General features: G+C 38.5%; 1 protein-coding gene across 2 annotated transcripts in view; it reads right to left on the reverse strand.

Moving 5' to 3' along the window:
• Positions 1-16713, reverse strand: part of arhgef10 (Rho guanine nucleotide exchange factor 10) — a 60346-nt gene that overhangs the window by 28804 nt on the left and 14829 nt on the right. Inside the window, exons 4-18 of one of the 2 annotated variants that reach the window (XM_042500644.2) lie at positions 15966-16307; positions 14849-14885; positions 13956-14044; positions 13604-13660; positions 12830-13017; positions 11149-11265; positions 10387-10498; positions 9727-9839; positions 9555-9632; positions 9295-9474; positions 6712-6828; positions 6217-6309; positions 5149-5319; positions 4323-4468; positions 3302-3486 (exon numbers count right to left, since the gene is read on the reverse strand). In XM_042500644.2, coding sequence (XP_042356578.2) covers positions 3302-3486; positions 4323-4468; positions 5149-5319; positions 6217-6309; positions 6712-6828; positions 9295-9474; positions 9555-9632; positions 9727-9839; positions 10387-10498; positions 11149-11265; positions 12830-13017; positions 13604-13660; positions 13956-14044; positions 14849-14885; positions 15966-16307 — 2025 coding nt within the window. The remainder of the gene's footprint in view (positions 1-3301; positions 3487-4322; positions 4469-5148; positions 5320-6216; positions 6310-6711; positions 6829-9294; positions 9475-9554; positions 9633-9726; positions 9840-10386; positions 10499-11148; positions 11266-12829; positions 13018-13603; positions 13661-13955; positions 14045-14848; positions 14886-15965; positions 16308-16713) is intronic. The other variant, XM_042500645.2, reaches the window with a different exon arrangement.

Genomic DNA, 16713 nt, shown 5'->3' on the forward strand with positions numbered 1-16713 from the left:
TTTGTGGCCTCTTTTTCTACCATATTTTTGCTGTATCTGTATTTAAGGGACGACACCCAAGTGTAAACAGTAAAAACTTTAATAATTAGATAACACCATGAATCTTCCCTAGTTGATTACTTAGACTAAAACTAACCGATTTGCAAATATTTCCAGAACAAAAATCTGAACACTGGATAGAGCCAGGTCCAAAATTTTATGTTCAAATATTCAAATGAGGCATTGTCTAACTGAATATGCAGTTTTTGCATATATTTCCAGTACAGAAATCTGAACTAATAAACATCTTAATGTGTGTTTTGGCATTTTTCTTTTGACTAGTCTGAAAAAAGACAAGTTATGGAAACAAAATAACCCCAAATCTCAAAAATTGATCAGTGTATGAAAAAGACAACAATCTTTTCATCTGCAGCGTCTTGCCTCACTAGTTCAAATAATAACACGCATCTAAATTGACCATCCCCACAGACAGAACAGGCACTGTGTAACTCATTTCAACCCGAGTCCAACTTCCTGAATGGCTCTTTGTGAGAGTGCCAAATGCCACGAGTTTTCTAACAAAACAGGCTTGGCAGCATCATAGGAAACACACCAGTCATCCCAGCAGTTACACACTTCCTAAAAACAAACAATATATCTACAAATTACATATTGACTGTTAGCTGCAGGGTAATGTAACGGGCCGCATGCAGTGTGGAGAGGAGCTATGCAGAGAGACACGAAAAGAGGTGACATCATATGCTGGAAAGCCTTTTCTTTGTCTTCTAGCAGCCTGGTCGCCGAGCTGCTTTTGGCCGCACACAGTTGACTGAGGAACAATTGTTTCCACTTGTTAAAAGTTCCTGGACAATGCGCACATTTGTATGCTCACACGTATTGCCAAAGACACACAGAGAGGTGCAGTTGATTGGGGAATAACTAAATCAGAGCGAGGAAACTGAGTGAAAGTCAGAAACTTACTGACGTATAATACAATTCAGTCCTTTTTGTAATAACAAAACAATATATTTGAGACCTATATGGCCTTTCCCAGGCTGATAATGAGGGTACACATCCTCTTGTACCATCACATCAGGTTAAAATGTGGCTGTGAACTTATCTGTCATTTGCAGCTAAAGCAAAACCCTACAGTCAGACCAGATGTTGCTCAGGTCTGTCTGTACCATCTGTTCCTTACACTCATGCAATTGCTGGACTTTAGGCAAAGCTCAGTGAAGTATCAGAGGGAGACAGGTGGTCTGACAGGAGATGGGTGCCATAGAGAGCGCATCGAGCGTGGCTTAAGTGGAGGTAAAGGGAAAAAGATATAAAAGGCAGATAAGAAGAGCGGTCCAATATTTTTAGGTAATGAAAAAGTAGAATAGTGTGGAAAGTCTTTGACTCTCTCACTCTTTGATATTTTAAACATTAGGTGGGGTGGCAGGTGGTGTATAAGGGTCCTAACTACTCTGCATAACGACCTCACACAGCAAGGGGGCAATATCATCACTAGGACTGCAAAAAACACTTACTTCATTGTCAATTAACTTGTTGATTAATATATTAGTTGACTGAAATGTAAACAAATTTGGTAAAAAAATGTCAAGTCAGTGTCTCCGAAAGCCCAAGATGCTCTCCTCAAATGTCTTGTTTTGTCCACATCCCAGCAATATTCACTTTAGTGTCAAAGAGGAGTAAGGAAACCAGCAAATATTTAAATTTAAGAAGCTGGAATTACTATAAAGGCAGATGGAGAGATTGATGGCGACAGAGAGCAAGCTATAGAGAGCAGTAAGTAGCAAAGGCAACTGAAAAAGGGATCCTTTGACCTCAGCTTAAATACATACAACCTTAAACTGATAGAAAATAATACAATATTAAAGCACTCACCAGCCCTACACTGTGTACTACCATTGCTTCAGCACAAACACATACACACACAAAAAGAATTCTACATCCGAGAATAAAAACTGCAGTGCTGTTACCACAAAAATATACTCTTTGGTTATGCCTCTTGTTGGTCTGATCTGGGCCTTTTAAAGTGGCAGAGCAGCTGTCTGCGACAGAAGAGAACCCAGTGGAAAGACTGAAATCACTGGACTCGGCAGCCAGCACACCAGAGGATTGCAGAAGGGAAAAACACTCACATTTGGGATCTGGATGGTCTGTGCAGGGTTGACACCATTTTAGAAATGTCTGTGAATGTCCAGCAAGACAAAACTTTTTATTCTATGTTTTCATAATGTAGGGAACAACGGGTTCCTTCAGTTAATTAAAGGGATACTTAACCCACAAAATGATAACTGATGTATCAATTAATCCCCCCCGTGTTTTGTTGAATTTGTGACAAAAAGTTTGTTTTTCATGCTTCCGCAGTAAACAAACAGTCATATGTTCAGTACTTCCTAAACACATGCATTTTAGCAACAACCTTACTATATAAAACACTGCATTTTTGTGCGTTTAGTTTCTGCTTAAACATTCCTTTCAGCAGAGCTCAAACGAATGCTCTTGCCCAGGCGTGCTCCTCATCTGTGCCAGACACTGTGAGACTATATGTGTTTTAAATGGTAAAGTTTTAGCAAAAGTGTACGTGATTGGAAAATGAAGTATATAGCTGGATGAAAGAGACTTAAATTATGCAGCATGGCTTGTGTGAGAGTGTTTAAACAGATATTTTGATAATATTTTGCTGTTGTTAAATGTCACTTCATCAAGGGTGTTCTGTTTTTTTATTCTGGAGTCATGTGAGAAAAATCCACTTCATCTTAACGAATCCAACTTAACAAACAATGAGTTATTGATATAAATATTAGGGATGCATGATAATATCGGTGAATATTGGCTTAAAAATGAAATGTCTGAATCCACCAAAATGTTGATTTCTGCTGATATCACAAACTGAAATTTTTTTATATTGCCAAAGTGAACATGTAAAAAACCTAAGTTGAAGTATTTTATGCATTTTATGTCTCCATTTGCTGTGCCATCATGATAAGATTATGCATAATAAGATAAAATATGATAACCTCTAATTTCTAGGTTATATAGAGTCCAGCACAAGCATCGAGACATTTAGCCTTTATCATCACAGTGAATTTTATCAACCACTCATCAAGCACAGCAGTTAACTAACCGGCAGGTGTTGGCTCTTATCCCAGAGTCGCAAATCCCCGTGGCCTACTTGGAACTCCAACGACTCAGCTAATTGACCTCTCATACCTTTTCCATCAAACCTTTTGCCCTCACATTGGCAGAGAGTAAACAGACAGACAGACAAGACTGCTGATTTAAAATAATGATGTAAAATTATCGTTCATACTTGGTTTAGCGTTGATGACCACCTTCTCCCCAGAATGGGATGTTGGGTAGCGGCTGTTGTCGCCCATATCCTCGCTGGATCCAAACTCTAGGACTTCCACAAAGCTTAAAGGCACACTCCACTTTAAAAGGTACTTCTGGTCAAGTGGGGCGTTGCCACTGCCACTGCCACTGCCATCCTGACATCTGGACAAAGCAGAAAGAGGTGTAAGTCAAGAGAAAAAAAGGCTCTGGCTCATGTTGTTCCTAACACTTTGTGGAGAATACATTTTTCAAAAAAAAGATTCACATAGATTGCAGTGGTGCACATCATGATATTGTCTGCATTTTCAGAGCCAATATTGATATAAAAATAAAACAAATATTTAAATAAAATCTTAGCTAGTCCATAATGTTCTCTGGGATATACATCAGAGCCAGTCAGGAAGATTTAGACAGCAACAGCCAGGTCCATGAGGATGAAACAGGCCTACCTGACTGCTAAAACAGTGATTGATAAGGTACAAGAAAAGGTGATGTTAGGAAAAGAGAAAAACTGGTGTAGTGGAGAAGGCCTATAGGCACCATGTTTGATATATAAGAGGACATAAATGTCACTCATCAGGCAAGCAATTCTTTTGTAAAAGTCAGTGCATGTTTCCCAGAGGCGGTATGTGGTGACCAACATGTTACAATTACAGGACAAGAAGCGGAAAACCCCCGGGAACAGCTCTTTATCACTCTTGGCTAAATAGCAAGCCACAGCGGTCACATATGGGTCCAAACCTACAGATTCAAGTGTGGCCAAAGTCAGCCCAAGGACACCAGTGCTAGAACTTACACTGTCCACCATTTTAATTTCAGTTTAATTCAATTTGAGACTTTTTTTTTTCTGTCAGGAAATCCAACTTACAATAAATATCCTCTAAAAATTAAGTTTCTAAATTTGTAAAATGAGATTACAGGCGTTTGCACCCAAGGGGAGGAGAAGGTGCAAATTAACCGAGGGATTAAGAACGTGTCTGTTTTGCAGTAACTCTTACCGGATATTGGGGGTGGCACACATGAGAACATCGTTGAGCAGAAAGAGGCGTCGCTCCTTGGTTTTGATGATTTCACCACGCTCATTGTAAACCGTCTCCACCATGTCGTCTGACCGGATCAGGTAGCGGCTGCCATTACTCAGAAGCTAAAGGACAGGGATGATACATCAACGGTACATTACTATGTAAATGCACTTAGCTAACAATTCCCAAATTCAGTCTGATAAGGAACGTTTGTCACATGTCATCATCTCACTTTTCCTCCCCCAATGTTTACAGTCATTCTCTACTGTGAAACCATCCACTTTGGGTAACAGCATATAATACATGGCTATCAGCAGTGCATCCCAGCAATTAAAGGCCTCAAGGAACAAATCTGCTCTGCCCCATGTGGGGTATCTTGTAAACACATGTTTCTGCACACGTACCATTGTGGGTGGCTGCAGATAGACAAATAATTACACATTGGGGAAAGCTGGTAGCTGGTGATGCGCATATGTGCAAAGCCATGGGCTAAAAATATGCTATTGAGACAAGAGAAGACTTGAGAAAATGTGAAGCTCAAGTGCCTGATGGCCGCCCACGCTGGGACAGAGAGAAATGCCACAGCATATGCTAAAAGAATCAAACATCAGCCAAAAAAAATTTGCACACTGACTGAGCAATGAGTGCATCATCAACTCTAACCACTTCCTCAACCAGCATATTAAAATAACACATTATAAAGAACTCATGGATCAAGAAAAGAGACTCCACTAAGCTGCAGCATTATAGGGTACAATTCAAACTACAAACATGCATGACAGAGCGCAGGCACTCAGCAGACCTTGTTGAGGTAGCGTTCGTTCATGGCCTTTGCAATGTGGCGTATCTCGCAGCGCTGGTCGGCCTCCCTCTTCTTTTCATTGAGCTTCTCTGCCAGCGTCTCTAGTTCGGTCAGGGCCATCTGCAGGGGCAGACGGTCCGCGTGGCCCACTGGTGTGTTCTTCAACATGTCCTGATGAAGATGCACAGACAAATCATCAAATCATTAGTCATTGGGTGATTATCCACAATCGGGACTAATGCTTTTCAACAGTTTAATTGGGCTCCTTTATTAATTGGGGGGGTGGGGCAACCTGCACATGCACAATTCCCTAAATCTGCATCATGATATCCAACAGCATTTGATGAAAGCATCTTTCAGCATCTATCTTTAAAGAACATATCAGAATCCGGTTTAATTGCCAAGTACATTTACATATAGGAATTTGACTTGGTGTTTCGGGGCAAAACAACTAACATAAAGGAAAAATAAAAATGTTGAATTCAAAAAGTATAAGAGATAAAAAAAATATAGAATCAATTTAAAAATATAAAATGAAAAAAACAGAATATAAAGAACACAAATGTATGTACAAAAGGTGCAAAGGAGGAAGTACAGATGTGCAGAAGTTGGTTTTACAGTGCAAATATCGAACGTCGAAATAATTAAGTTAACTGACAGTGTGCATGTAAAGAAATCCAGTCCAGTATGTGTTAACGCACAAAAACTGATTTAGCCTAACATTAATGTATTGGCGTAAAAACTTATCCTCATGACTAATGCAGTTTCAATAATAGAAACAATAAAGTCAATAAACTGCTGTTTATACTTCAAAAATAAAGTTCCAGTGTCCTATATTTTTCCTGAGGTTTTTTTGCAAGAGGCACAGGAAAGTAAATGTGCCAGGACAGGATTAAAAGAGATCTGAGGAAACCATTTCCCCTCAGAGCCTCCCCTTGAAGTCAGCACTTTGAAAAACAAATGTATTTTATGTGTACTGTGCTCCCTCTGCTGGTGTACATGTATACTACACACTTCTGTACAATGCACCTCACTGTTACAGAGCTTAAAATAGGAAATTCATCATACCTGAAGGAGCAGAATGAACTGTGGGAATCTCTGGATAGGTTTCATCATCAGGCCATACAAAGTCATTCGGTCACTGCTGGTCTCCTGACGATGCTGTGGGTGAGAAGACGGGTTACGGCACAAGTGAGGAACTAGTCTGAACAACATGCCAGTGATAAAGGAATAGGACTAAAAAGCATGGTAGCAGATGTGAGCAGCAGTTGTATTTACTGGGCTAATTCATGTACTCTGTTGATTTATTCAGCATTTTCTTTTATTCAATTATTTAATTTTATATTCAATGTCATTAGATGCCATTAGCAGAACAGCAAGAATTTCACTTAATAGTTAAAATAGTAAACCATTTCTGTTGAAATTAAAAATCATGTAACAATCATGTAACAATCAAACAAACAAACAAAAACAAAAAATCTTTATGCAAAAACAATATCCATGGCCCTGTTTGTTTTGTGATTCCAGTGTTAGCTTAACATGTTGCTTGCGTTTTTCCCAAACCTTAAGGAATTCCAGGAAGCCAGGTTTGGAGGCACACGTCTTCCTTACCACTGCCATTGCAGTGCTGAAGTTGTTCACATACTCACTGTAGGCATCCAGCACCATGGACTTTGAGAACTGTTGAGAAACAGATGTTTAAACACATTAACCACATGCAGGACCGTACTGATGCTGTAACAGTTCTGGAAGACACAGACAAATGATATCATTATGCTGTTAGTGGCATCAGATCAGGAAAATGTTATGTGTTGCTCTGGGGAGCAGAGAAGACTTTTTGAAAATAGCAGAGCTGCAGTATCATTGTAATTCAATTTCCTTACACAAATATTGTGTATATTTCATTTTTTTTAAAAATGAGCTTCATAAAAAAAAAAAAAAACATTCAGTCAGCCTCCACAAATTCCTTTCATTTGATAGATATGCAAAAAAAGTTAAAACCTCCACAAGTTTAGTCTTTATTGTGAACACCTAAAGGCGCAAATGTTTTGATCCTTTTTTTTTTGCATCCAGTACCTTCTTGTTTTGTGGTAGTGTGGAAAAACTTAATGAAATAACATCTCTATGATTAATGCCAGTTTTTCCTACTGACACATCATGCAATATGACAGGTGGGTGTCATGAGATGTCTGTTGTTTGTTTTTTTCAGCAATGTATGTTCTATTAAGTACAACACATGCATCTCACTTAGCCATATTAGCATAGCTGGTAAAAACATTAGGATTGACATGTTAAACTCAATCGCAAATTTAATTTATATTGCTCAGTAATTTCATGAGAAAAATATTGAAAACAGGATGCAGATGAATCACATTTTGTTTACAAAGGCCTGACTGAAGCAATGTAGGCTGTAGCTCCATCAATTGAGCCCCCAGCAGCTGAAGCTCTGTCATCATTATTGTTGCAGACAATTGGCACACAGTCAGTATCTGTATTGTCATCAGTTGTAGAGGCGGCTGACTCTTCTTTAAGCGGAGTAGCGGTGTCTCTGACTACATCATGAAGATCAGTGGCCGCTAAAGGTCTTGCTGAATTTTCATGGCTCAAAATCTGAGCGTCTGAATACCCATCAGTAGAACTATTGGGAAGTAAATCTTCTTCACTGACTCAAGCAGTGGGTGATTTACTCTCTCAGCAAGAGAGGAATAAAACTAATAAACTACTAAACTCTCTATTTAGCCAAGTCTGTCTTGATGGGGTCGGATTCGTATACAGCAAGCTCACCTGGCATCACTGAGCTAGCTGTGAGTAGAGGGCGCACACTTCTTTCTGCACAGTGACACAGTTGACAGGTTAACTTTGGCAAAAGAAAATAGTACCTTGATGAAACTGCTCACAACAAGGTGTGTGGATTATCTTAAGTAACTGGGTCATTATGTCTCTTATTACTGCTAAGAGACATTCCCATTGAGTTTTTGAAATGTATTTTTTTTGGCAATTTGAGCGCCACAAGTTGTTTGCCATCGAGTTGTGTTATATTGGAGAGATATGCTCAATATATTCAACACTTGGCAACTCACACCAAAATAATCTAAATTGATAAGAAGCACTGCAGATAAGGGAAAAAAAGAACTGCAGATAAGGGGATGCATTGCATGAATGTATGGGTGAACTGTCCATTTAAATATGACTATATATTTTTGTTATTTTATCGTATTGTACCTATGCTACATTAATGAACATGAAATTTTCCATTCCTAAAATAACCTCTTGGTGTGTAAATTGTGTTGTTTTATGATGGAATAAAAACAGTGAGGTGAAAGAGGGCAGCGAGCAGACTCCTCTGATGTTATGCCAGCGGTCAACTTTTGTACAAAAACAAGGAAGTGAAATGTGTTGACCAGGACTGTGGGGCATGAAGTCTTTTGTTTTGAAGATCCCTGCCTGTGAGTTGCTAAGCAGCCAAAGACAAGAGAAGGGTGGAGTTCATACTATAAGGGAACAGAGTGTAGCTTTTTCGTTTCTGCATGAGAGCACATGTCTTTGACATGAAGTAAGATGGTGAGACAGGGAGGAGTCTGGCTATGCTACATGTAACCAACAGAAATGCTGCGACAGTCAAAGCGACTCAAAAACAGCAGGATTCAGGGAATTCAGGGGCACCACAGCTAATGTAGACTATTCATGTTTAATGTCTTAGTTAAGTTCTTTTGAAAAGGCTTTAAAAGCCCCAGTTTTACATGCTGTGCTGTGCTGTTTTTTGCTCACTTTTCTGATTATGCACATCCTGGTTAAAAGGTCTGCGGAGGCGACTAGTGGGTGCCAGTAGGCCAGTCGGCAGCTTTAGGGCTGTGCTGCTAACCAGTTGAGACTCGAATTGCTGTGTACTGGGGTTGGTAATTTTATCTTCCTTACGGGAAGAAGTCTGTTTTTTAATTTTGTGTTGAAGTCCTTTGTTTAGTTAAGTAAGTTATCTGTTTTTTTTAGCTCTCTTTTGTTATTAAAGAATGTAGTTTTGTTTAACCTTGTTAAAGCCTATTTGTATGCCTAGAAAACAAAACTTCTGTTTGGCTTGACCCTTTTCCCAGTTTCATTTTCTTGTTACCCCCCTTCATCCATAATCAAAGAACATAACACCCAGCTTACTGATGCAACAAAGACGTCCCCAATCATCTCCAGGTTGTCCCAGTCAGCAACGCGGCTTGCCAGGGCAATCTGGAACAGGAAGTGGCACTGCAGGATCTCACGCACACGATAGAAGGTCATCTTCAGTTTCCTGTCGCTCAGCAGCCTTGGCTCAATCTGGGACAGGGGCTTCTCATATTGCTGATAAAGCAGACAACGTGAATTGTAATAACAAGCATTTCCAAGTGGATTTGGAAATCACTGCAGCTGCACTTGCATACCTCTAATATCCTTTTCAGTGCTTCAAGGTAGTTCTTCTCACTCTCCAGTATAGATCCTAAAATACACCTTCTCACAAGCTGCAGAGAAATACAAAACCATTGGTTTTCTTTAATGGCAAATATACTTATAAGGGACTTATGTACATTACAAATTGAAGGGTATGTTCATTACCTGTTGCTGTGAAAGACCCTCTGGTGCTGGACACAGCACTGGCTCAACATTAAAACAGTCCACCTCAATAAAGAGCTCAGCCTCTTCATCCTCAAAGACTGCCGACTTTCTCTCTGGAAGATTAAGAAGAGAGAGCAAGTAAAGCCTCATAAATAAATAATTGCAATTAAAAAACAAGCCACTATGCCTAAGAGACAAGAAAATGCTATCCTGGCCAATATAGTTGCCTTTTTGTAAAATACTTAAGCGTTCACATTAACATTGATTTAGCATAAACAGAAGAGCTACTGGGGAACATGTACAGCTAAAGGGTTTGCTGTTTATGATGGTAAACTTTTTATTTTAATTTAAGGGCGAAATATAACAAATGTAATGATCATCTCTCAATAGATATAACTTTGACTTTTCCACCCAACTACCTGCACACCCACCATCAACCTCTAGCATATAAACTAAAACACACACAAAAAATGAACAAGTAAGTAATAAGTAAATAAATACATAAGGGGGGCGGGGGGGTTGGGGGCATGGCATTAAGAAGAAAAAAAAAAACAATAATAAGATAATAATAATTATTATACATAATAACTGGGGGGATCCACAGAGCTCACCATAAATATCAGGCAGTAGAATTAAGGCAAACTTTTGCGGATTACTTACCATGACAGAATGACTTGGTTTTGATGAAAGAGCGCCCCTTTTTCACTGCAGCTTTGGTTTTCTCAAGTCCATCTTTGGTCCCTTCCTTAGCTGCTTTCACCAGCTTTTGCATCTTTGATGAGACAAAATAGACTATTACAGTATCTGTATCGCAGATGTAACATTTTTTTTCCACAGTTGAGAATTTTAATCCTAGGTTAAATTTAGTTTACGTTGTCTAAACCTATGGCTAAAAAGCTACTGAACTGAGCGAGACAGGAGCAGTGTTAGAGTAGGGATGAAGATGACCAGCAGATGGTGGAACACAGGACAGCAAAGTTGACCAGAGAATGACAAAGTAAGTGGGACATCAGCTGAAAGCAACACAGTGCTTCAATACACAATGACTGATCTACATTGTAAGAAATACTGTAAAAGAATAGCTTCTGTTACGATATGCAACAGTTTTAAGGTACTTTGAAGAATAAAACTCAATTGCTGGTGCAAATTTAACAACTGTTACTCAAAAAAAAAAACATCCTAAGCTTAACAACCTCCAATGCATACACATATAATGAGACAGGCAAGTGCAGCAGACAGGGAGCCAAATGAATTGTATGCAAACCCATCACCAGTACCACCACCACAAGTCATTCACATGAGAGCAGGATGAGGGTACCGAGTCAGTGAGAGACGCCCAGAGTGGTTAGCTAGACTGAGAGTTAAGGAGTTGGGACTACTTTGTCTAGCGCAGGCAGGCGAGGTGAGCCTCAGGTAGTTTACCTTCTGCTCGTGTTTCTGTTTTAGCTGCTGCAGCTCTACCGTTCCCACTGTATTTGCCATTAGATCTTTCATCTTTTTCTCATAGTGTTCTTTCAAGCGTGTCAGATCTTGAGAGAGCTAAACAAAAGCAAAGCAGGCATTACTGGTTATGGTTTTGGAATGACCTTGCACCTTAGATCCACAGCAAACATACTTTAATCGTGATATGTGCGTTGGTAGACTGCTGACTCTATCCTCTTTCAAAAATGTTCTTTTATGTAGCCCATTTAAAGACTGCATGAGGGGAAGAGATGGACTTTCCAGATGGCATTGCCTTCCCTTGATCTGATGTCTCTTTTTGTGGGCACTGTAATATCACACTTGCAAAACAAAATGGAAAATCAATACCTCACTGTATAGCTAGGATATGATTCAGTTGAAATATAACATTTTAACAGTGCAGTTGTGCTGATAATTGTCTACAGCCACAATGCTGACTGTTAAGATTTATTATTGCAGTTGTTTTCATTTCAATTTTGTGTTTTTTTCCCCACTAATTTTTCCTTCATTTTAACAATTTTGACAATAGTTTTTATTAACGTGCAACAAAATATATTTCATCTTAAAGGTCTATTGTATAGGATTTTGTGGATTCTAATGGTGAGGTTGCAGATTGCAACCAACTGAAACTTCTCCCATGTGCTAAGCATATAGGAAAATGACAGTGGCCAACTCAAAAACATAAAGGGCTGTATCTAGGGCCAGTGTTTGATTTGTCCATTCCAGGCTACTGTAGAAACAACATGGCTGACTTTGTGGAAGAGGAGCTGCTCCATATATACATATAAAAAGCTCAATCTAAGATAACGAAAACGCAACAGTTCTTATTTTCAGATGGATATTCACTATTGAAAACATATTTGTGAACAGTTAATTCCCTTTTGGCCAATATATCCCCCTTAATTCTACACACTGGACCTTTAAAAAAAGAAAATATACAAAATTGAGTAAAAATTAGAATTACATCTTTTAAATCATTAGGGATTTTTTTAACCCACATATTTATTAAATTTTATTATCTTGTTTATATCTTGCTTTCTATTGCTGCTGGTTACTGAAAGTTACTAAATGTAGTTTCATTGTATGCCTACAATGACAATAAAGTGTCTTGCACTCTTAATCTAAGGCCACTGGCATTTGATGGGTTTCTTTTTTTTTTTTGCCTGTGGCAATCATTAATTTCTGAAAATGATACACTGAAAACAAAGTAAAGTTGAAAACCACAATCCAAAACATCACAGTGCAGCAAGCTGACTGTAAGCCAGAATGATCTCTGTCAGATCTGCAGAAGCAAGCGTTGATGCTACATCAAATGCACAAATGGGACATTATTTTTAACTCTTGAGCCACAAATAATTTGACCAAAGGTTCAAAATACGCACAATGAAATGATTTTTTTCAACCTAATAATCTAAAATACAACCTCATATCAGATGTACATCAGAGAGGATATGTGGAGGACAGGAGAGAAGACAAAGGCCTTCTCATTAATAACAAATAAAATGCCAATTACATCAGTTCAATCCCTACTTCATCAACTGCTGTCGCCCGCCCAGCTACAGATGTACAGCGATAATGAAACTAGAGTTGTTTGCTGGCTGTAATGCTGACAGAGAAATGGGAGGGTGATTGTTATACGCACATGGGTTTTCCTCTGGGGTGGCTTTCCTCTCATGAAGGCGTGGGGCAGGCCGTTTTCAGCGCGACCTTCGCCATCGCTGGCCTCGTCATAGCTTTCAAACTCACTAGAGCTCCAGCCATTGTCAAGGGAGCTGCTGCAGCCACCCTCTTCGCCGAGCTCCACGTCATCATAGATCATCTCATCAGGATCTGTATTCAAGAACAGGACAGACGCAGAAATCAGAAGATGTAATCAGAAATAATATAGTTAAGTAAATTCAAGATCCTACAGAACAATGTGTAGAGTTCCTCTATCATTAACTTATATGATGTATATGCATATAAACACAATTACAATACTATACTCCACTTAAGTTAAATAGTCTTCAAATAAATATTTAAAGCGCATAATACTAAAAGCAGGTCAAAAGTGTGCTGATTTAACACGGTAATCAAGCTTTGTGTCGCTCAACAAAATGCATTACATCACAAGGAGTTCCTGTTGACTCCGTCAACAAAAATGAGTGGCAAAACTACTTAAATGATATCAAAAGCTTTCACAAAAGATCATGTTTATTGAACAGCTATGTATTAGATTACAAACCATTTCACTCAAGATCCACATAATAATTTCCTGCTACAGCGTAAATGAATAATACAAATATCCCTGTTTTTGACAAAAGAAATTAGGACAATAGAAGCGAAAGTGAGCAGCACCGACAGGCTAAAAGCAACAAACAGGAACTGAAATACTGAATTTGATGAAATGGAAGAATGAAAAAGAAATTTCACAAACCTGTGTTGGAGTCAGAGTTCTCTCTGGGCACATCATCGTAAATCACCTCATCTGGACCTGAAGCATACAAAGAGCCATTCACAGTAGCTAATGTGTGATTTCTAACATCACATAGCAGCGTTGTTCACACAACAAACAGGATGCGATGTAGAAGGGATCTGAAAGAAAAGCCCACACAAGGACCTGCTTCCTCATCAGAACAGGGAAGGAAGTGTCTGGGAATTCAGTGGTGTCAAAAAAAAGATAATAGCACCCCTGAAGGCATGCAGAGACTGAAACAACAGTATTCTGTCTATGGGAATTATACTACATGCATCTCTCACTAGATGAATGTGTGGATATCATTCCTTACTTTCCATCCATGCAGTGTTGGCAGGATCAGATGCCCATTTAGCCAATGCATCTTCTTCTCTAATAGGTGGATACTCTTCACTGAAAACACTTGAGAAAACATGTAAACAAACACAATTATAACTATAATAAACAATGAAGAACAATAAATAAATGTGCATTTTAATTGTCAGCATAACATCAGAAAACCAAGAAATAACTATATTTTTCTGTTGACGCTATATGACATACTGTGCACAATTAGTTGATGATACCTTTAACTGTTGCTATTTGCTAGTTGGTTAAACATATTCATATGATACCAAGAGGAGAACAGGAGTTTGGATCGGCATGCAAGTCTAACCATTATTAACCATAATTAACAGTACGCTCAACACGAATAGTTTGTTTAATGAATAAATAAATAAATATATATTGCATGATATACATGATATATTATTACATGATATATATATATATATATATATATATATATATATATATATATATATATATATATATATATATATATATATATATATATATATAATTAATTTTAATTAAGTGAGGTGCTGCTTTGTAGGCTAATGTGCAATATTTATAATGCACAGTTTATTTACAATTTATTTGGTGAAAAATGTGATTTCAAATAGCTACTAGAATATGCAGCATAAATATGTAGTATTTTCTGGTCAATGTATAACCTTATAAATTAAAATGTGATCAATTTTAACTGTTTTCTGAGTTTTTTTTTAATTACTTTTAGATGCGTTGACTAGTCTGAGTCTAAACTTTTTTAAGCATCAGGGAACAAGTATACTATTAGTGACATCCCATACTGAACCCTAAGATATGACCCTAAATGTTCTACATGACTGGTATAGACATGCTCTAGCTGTATAATGTTCCACATACCTGTCAGCAGAGGTGTTGGCAGTCCCAACCACAGTGACTGAGGGAGGAAAGAGAGAAAAAATTACAGAGATAACCTACAATGTATCACATTATTGTTTTTGGGCTCCACAATATTATGATCCAAACACAAACCCTGTTATTTAAAACTAAGCAAGGCATACTGTTGTGAAACAAGAGCATAGAAGGAACACGACCATAATAAATTATGATATACTTTGAAAGTTATTTTAGGAATAAAATATATCATCAACATATATACATATATATATTTAAGAAATCAGCACACTGAATGTCAAGCAACTCCAAAAAAAACTCCCAATTCCAAGATTTACAACCTCTGTTGTAACTTCTTTGACATACCACCAGGTGTCACTGATGATTCCATGTCACCTATGATTTTGTAGAGATGATAGTTTGATAAAAATGTGCTTCCATAAATTTCACTTGACACATGTACCCACTAAAAACTCCATGATAAGATAAACCTGCTGTTCTCCTACAAACATGTCATGGCAAAAGCTACAACTGTAGCAAAATGTCCATGCTGCCATGTAAATCATGGCCAGAACTCTCAAATCACAACACTACACTGCAAAAGTGTAAATAATTTTCCACATCATCACACACATGCATGACTTTCCAAACTCTTTGACTAAAACATCTGAGTATTTCACTCTGGTGTGACCTTGGTAAGATAATTACAGTGTAATCAGACTCCTCTGCATGCCAGGCCACAGGCTTGGACACAGCTACTGCTAGATTTTAGGGAAACAGGAAAATCCTCACAGCCAGCACAGATCTTTGGGGAGGGCTAAATTTAGGCCCTACTTCCTTGTGGCAAGGCTTTAGGAAAAACAAGAGAAAGGAGAGAGGACAGAGAAGTAGCCGAGACAGCATTTACGTGTCATGGCTTTGTATCTTCTGTGTGCAGTAAGGAAAAAAAGAGGAGGAATTTCACTCACAGTAAAGAACAAACACATCCTTCATATCCAGAGGCTTTTCTGCTGTTGTGGATGTTTCAAAATAAATGCATCTGATATACCTTATCATTATCATTAGTAGTTCATAAATCATTATAATTATTTTCAGGATTTCCCTGCTGCAGGCTCTACTTTACCATCCTCATCCACGGAGAGGTGTCGAATGATGACGGGTGTGGTGTAAGCTGGGGTGATGAGCGGTACGCCAGAAGGGGTTGCATAGCCGCAGGGTACTGGGACCGAGTATCCTGAAGTGATGCCAACAGGGCTGGTATGAATATCCTGGGATTCTGCCTCTCTTTCCTTGGGCTCCATTGGTGAGGAAGCGGAGGAGGGTCCATGCTGCTGCTCAAGCTGCTGCACTTGGATAGGAGTGATGTCTATCACAGAGTAGGGGTTGACTTTGCCCTGAGAGGAGGTCTTTGGGATGGCCTGTGAAGATTGATGGTCATCCATGGATGCTGCCTGACCTCCCCTGCCTAGTGACGGAAAAGAAATACATAACATGATGCATTACAACGATAGAATAATGCCATGTTAGGCACCATGATTAAGAAACAATAAAAAATACATGATCATCTTACTTGTAGTTACATAACAACTAATTTAATTATGAATATACTTACTTGACAACAATAGACAAGGACCCACAGAGATTGGGTGTAAAAAGTCACTTTGTAGTAGACACACTTCTATGTAACAATTTTCCAAAAGGGACAAGAACCACTTTCAGGATTATTTGTTCTATTCATACAAGGTTTAGTTTGGAAAATGACAATGGTTAGAAAGTGATATTTTAGCCAGTAGCGAGTGGTGCAACAGTGGTTGATTTGAGAGGAGAGAATCAGGAAATACGTCATAAATGTAGCTGATGGAAGTTTCTCA

This window comes from Plectropomus leopardus, chromosome 14 (genome assembly GCF_026936395.1).
Source record: "Plectropomus leopardus strain MGB_pleo_1.0 chromosome 14, ASM2693639v1, whole genome shotgun sequence".
Classification (NCBI taxonomy): Eukaryota; Metazoa; Chordata; class Actinopteri; order Perciformes; family Serranidae; genus Plectropomus; species Plectropomus leopardus.